Here is a 4,787-nt window from a genome sequence, read left to right on the forward strand (position 1 = left end):
AAGCCAGCTCCCAGTGCCGATCTTGGCATGAGATCGAACGGCCAAAAAATTGAATGAAGGCCAATTGTAAATCAGTTGACTGAACCGAAGATATAACAATGAAACATCAAAAGGATATATGTATATGTAGGTTCCTTTCCTACTAGTATATAAAGAATATACTAATATAGCAGTGTATATCAGATCACTCCAAAAGTTAGGTGTGTAAACCACAAGTTATCTTCTAATAACGAAACTGAAAGCATATGAACAAATAATCAGTACACCATTTATTTTCTTGGACCAACACTTCCCTGGGATCTCAATTCCAAATTTTATCAACTCGACGTATTTACAAGTACAAAAGGGGATCAAGATGGCCAGCAGATAGAATCAGATCTCATCTTGTAGAGGGAGATTTCCTTATATCTACACTAAACAGCAATCACATGCGTCCAAGCTTAAATATGCAGTGATACAAGCAAACACAGGCCCAAACTTATTGCCCAATTCGTATTTACAAGACACTAGAGAAAAGAAATTATATGTGGGCTCAGAAACTTTTGCTGTTTTCACCTCCATCTTGTCTAAATAAAAAATCTGGACATAACTTTTCTACCCTCTGCTAGTCATTCCTGGAGTTTGTACGGAGCAAGTCACTCGGGAACCCCATCCTTCAGCTTATTTCAGACTCGTACTGATGTCGACCAAGAAGGTGATGGAACTACAAAAATTGTTTCCAATGCATAATACCACATCGTGAGCGCGAGCAGACCATACTTACAATCTTATACTTGATCTGAGCAGGTAGTTTGTGCATTGGCGACAACCTTGCTCACATTGGAAGACAGCTTTCCTCTTAGCTCAGCACAGACAAGATGTGTCAAGAGGAGCCCAGCAAGAAGTGCTGCTGCCATCAACATCGTGAACACGGCACTCCAGCTCTCTGTTGAGATGTATCCTGTGAGCAATGGCCCGATTGCGGCACCAACCGACCCGGTCCCATCGATGATTGCTGTCACAGTGGCCAGTGCCCGAGAATTACCATTCAATGAGCTGTGAGTGCCAAGGTCAGCTGACACTGCGGTTGTGATCAGGGCATAAGGACCATTGACAAACATGCCAGTGATGAACATGAGGCAAATGTTCGACATCATCGACATGCTTCCATATGTTCTGTACAAGAAAAGGGCAGGTATGGCACAGTACATGAAGCTCGCGGCCGTGATAGCTCGTGCATTTAAGCGATCAGAGATATGACCGGCAAGGACTCCTCCCAACACACCTCCAACATCGAAGACTGTTGACAAGCTGCCAGCCATCGCATCAGAGAGGTACTCGTTGCCAATAGCTGAAACAAGCAAAGGTCTATCAGGAATGAACAGTTTAAAGCATGGTTCAGGTTATAACAGAAAAAAAAATACAGACATCCGAGTCGCTACCGAAGCACCAAAGGAAACAATGTTATACAGATTTGAAAGATGAATAAGAAGACTTACGTGTATGGCTGATGTAAAAAGGTAGCCAGTACAGGAAGGTGTATGCAACCAGCTTGGAGAAGAAGAGGCAGAGAGCAAACGGTGCAACTCCAGGAATCCTCCATGCCTCCAGGAATCCTATTGCCTTATGTTTCACTTCTTGGCCTGGTTCCAAAAGGGGCTCCTTCGCAGTATCCTTGTCTGAGTTTACCTCCCCATCATCAATATCTATCTCCATTACATCAGGACTAACCGGCAAGAAAAAGAACACCACCAACCCAGCAAGAGCCATGATGATGCTGGGGATGGCAAATGACCACCCCCATCCAAATTTCAGCAGAGATGCAGCAAGCAGCGAACCGGATATGTTTCCAATAGAAGTATGTGCGTTCCATATACCCATAATCAATCCCCTCTTGCTCTTCCCAAACCAGTTACCAACAACTGCAACGACTGAAGGCCATCCAGATGATTGAAATAAGCCAGCAATCATCTGAAAGACCAGAAAGTAGTAGAAGTTGTGAATATTTAGCCAATATCCAGCACCAAAGAGCGCAGTGAATATGGCAGTGCTAATCATGCCAATTGTTAGAACAATCCTCAAGTCCATGCGGTCACCAAGATGCCCGGCGAAGAACATCCCAAGAGAATACACCGCAAGGAATGCGACATCTATCTCACCAAGCAAAGTGGAACCATCAGCGGTGTTAAATGGAGACCAACCAATGTTGAGACTGTTGCGTGTGTGCAATCGTCCCCAGGCAGACCCCACTTTGGTCTGGGGATCAAGCTCACTCTTGACAATGCTTGTTATCTTCCGAGTCATATGGAAGCAAGTGTATGCCAAGAATGTAAGGACCAAGACGAGCGTCTGGTAATTTCTTAGAGCCTTGGCACCTTTGAATAACCGGAGGCCAGGAGGTTTCCTACTCGTCGTCTCATGAGACTTGGCCATGAGAACTCTCAACTGTTGGTAACTGCAGCTACTGCCAGAGGCCAAGCAGATGTACACCTCCTGATAAAAGAATGATCACCACCTGAAAGCATCAAAGAGGATGTAAGACAAATGGGTAAAAGGAGCGATTCTATGTTACAATTGATAATTGAAGTTATACATCTCTTAGTGGTTAGTAACATCCATAAGCAATCGTGCTTTAAAAAACTAGAAATCACTGATCCAAACGCATCTTCGTAGAATTTTGGTTACCATGCAAATATGGGGGAAATGGATGCACCCAATAATTCAACACATTTTATAAAACTTTAAACTCCGTTAATCCCAACACAACTTTGTGCTATTTGGTTAACACGCAAACATGGTAAAAATTCACACATCTAATGATCCCGAAGCAATTTGGGAAACAAATTGATCGATATGTTGGCTAGCCCAGTTCAATGATCACAAGTGCAAGTCATCCACTAGATCACCAAAAGCGGAAACCCATCTTGCTCTTGTTCTGCACAATATGATCACGTCATCTGTGACCTAGATCATGGAGAGCACATGGGTACAAAGGACTGACGATACACTATTCTTATCTCCAACACCACAAATCAGAATTCACCCCTATTATTGAGTGCAAATGCGTTCCTTAGCAATCAACCGACTTAGACGTGACTCTAAGGTATCAATTATCTACCATACTATTAATCGGGGCAGGTAAAAAGATCCCCAAGTGGATGTAGGGGGAGCAAGGCTGATCTGACCTGAATATCCCCGGATAAAATTTCAGGGTCTCCATCACAGGAACTAAACTTAGTACAGTATTGGATATTCGAAATCCAAAATATTACTTACTGTTTAAATGCTCTATCCACGGCTACCGAGCAGTACCACCAGCGGAACAAGCACCTAATTCAGGAAATAACGGGAGAGATTATCGTCAGTGGCGGAGCTAGACGAAAGTCTCCCTAAAAAAATTTCTTCAGAAATTGAGCCAAGGCTGGGGGGGCAGCAGCCCCCCCTGGCCCCAACATAGCTCCGCCACTGATTATCGTCTCTCTCTCTCCCCCCATGAATCCTGAAGGGACTAAAAATCCTTCCCATCTCCCTGCCCTGGGTCCAACCCAAACCTCCCCCAAACCCATCACCCCTCCGCGCCAAACCAACAGCCCGACGATCCAAAGAAGCAAAGGGAACAAAGCTTACGGATTGGGCGTGCAGAATCAGTAAGGAAGAAGGAGGAGGGAGATGAAGAAACCGGGATTCGGGGCGAGAACACACCTCCGCGGAGGCGGTGGACTGCTCTGCCGATCTGCGACGAGCCGCGGCAGGTTGGATTGGGGGTTTAGTGTGAAAATGCGCACGCGCAGGCAGGAGAGGAGGAGATGGCTGGGGAAGGAAGGAAGGAGGTCGTTTCTTTCCGCTCTTGGCGTCTGTTTTTTCTCGAGAGTCTGGGTGGCTCGAGGAGTTCGAGCGAGGCTGGCTTGCATTTATTCTGATGGCAAGCCAAGCTTGCAGAGGTATTTACGGCGATGCCCTTGGACCATAATGCCCTTTCACTTTTATTTATTGTCTGGAGCAGACTGACGCCACAGGGTTCACAAGCACAAGCCGAAGTGGCAAACTGGCAATGGCAACCCTTTTACATGTCACGCTAAACGTCAACCACGAGACTGGTCATATATTGGGGAGGCTCTCAAGCCACATCAAACCCGTACTCCAAAGTGACAGCAACTCATACTCCACTACTACTACCTCTGCTTCACTTATACGGAGTATAAGACATTTAAGCCCGCTCAGCTCTAAACAGTTTAAAACTAGCTGTCTAAACCGTTTTATAAAAACGAATGGAGGAAGTAGTTCTTAATAACAAATTTACCGTAATGTTATCTGATGGATGTTCGCCGTATCAAATCCTGGCAAAAGCCCCAGAGCTGTCAGATTTAGATATGACAGTGGTAGTTTCTGCCTAGAACATCCCACAATTTAAACAAAATGCCATGACAGTTTTGAAAAAGCCATCCCCAGCCACTCAAATTGTCATCCTGGGGTCGCGCTTGCCATCATCCCCTAGAACGGTCGTCCATTGGGATCCCAAATTTAAGTGATAGCACAACCACGTCATGCAGTCATAAGAATTGGAACCACTTTAGCACAAGACAATCAACCATAAGGTGGCACGACCCATATCTCATGATTTGCTTCGCACGCTCCCTCAAAAAAAAAAATCTACTTCACACATTCCCTCAAATAAATAAAAACACCTGCTTCGCACGCAAACCCCAGGAAGAGGAGCACTAGTCTTGCACTCCTTGTAAAAAATGTTCCGAGTTGGTCGATCGGCTTCGTTTTACGCAGTTGCTCGCGATAGTGACTCACTTTCCACA

At 45.2% G+C, this 4,787-nt stretch overlaps 1 protein-coding gene across 3 annotated transcripts; it reads right to left on the reverse strand.

Moving 5' to 3' along the window:
• Nucleotides 1–246: 246 nt before the first annotated feature.
• Nucleotides 247–3,881, reverse strand: LOC125528010 (putative glycerol-3-phosphate transporter 1). 3 transcript variants are annotated; one of them, XM_048692522.2, is made up of 4 exons: nt 3,682–3,877; nt 3,256–3,309; nt 1,479–2,494; nt 247–1,330 (listed from the first exon to the last, which is right to left on the reverse strand). In XM_048692522.2, exons 3-4 carry the CDS (start codon nt 2,410–2,412, stop codon nt 768–770), a joined length of 1,497 nt encoding a protein of 498 aa, XP_048548479.1. In that variant the 5' UTR covers nt 2,413–2,494; nt 3,256–3,309; nt 3,682–3,877; the 3' UTR covers nt 247–767. The 3 variants fall into 3 exon arrangements, with proteins under 3 accessions (XP_048548479.1, XP_048548478.1, XP_087390516.1); XM_048692521.2 differs by lacking the exon at nt 3,256–3,309 and having other exon boundaries at nt 3,682–3,881; XM_087534390.1 differs by lacking the exon at nt 3,256–3,309 and having other exon boundaries at nt 3,607–3,877.
• Nucleotides 3,882–4,787: the final 906 nt, after the last annotated feature.

This window comes from Triticum urartu, chromosome 7A (genome assembly GCF_056163025.1).
Source record: "Triticum urartu cultivar PI428250 chromosome 7A, HENAU_Tu73, whole genome shotgun sequence".
Taxonomy (NCBI): domain Eukaryota; kingdom Viridiplantae; phylum Streptophyta; class Magnoliopsida; order Poales; family Poaceae; genus Triticum; species Triticum urartu.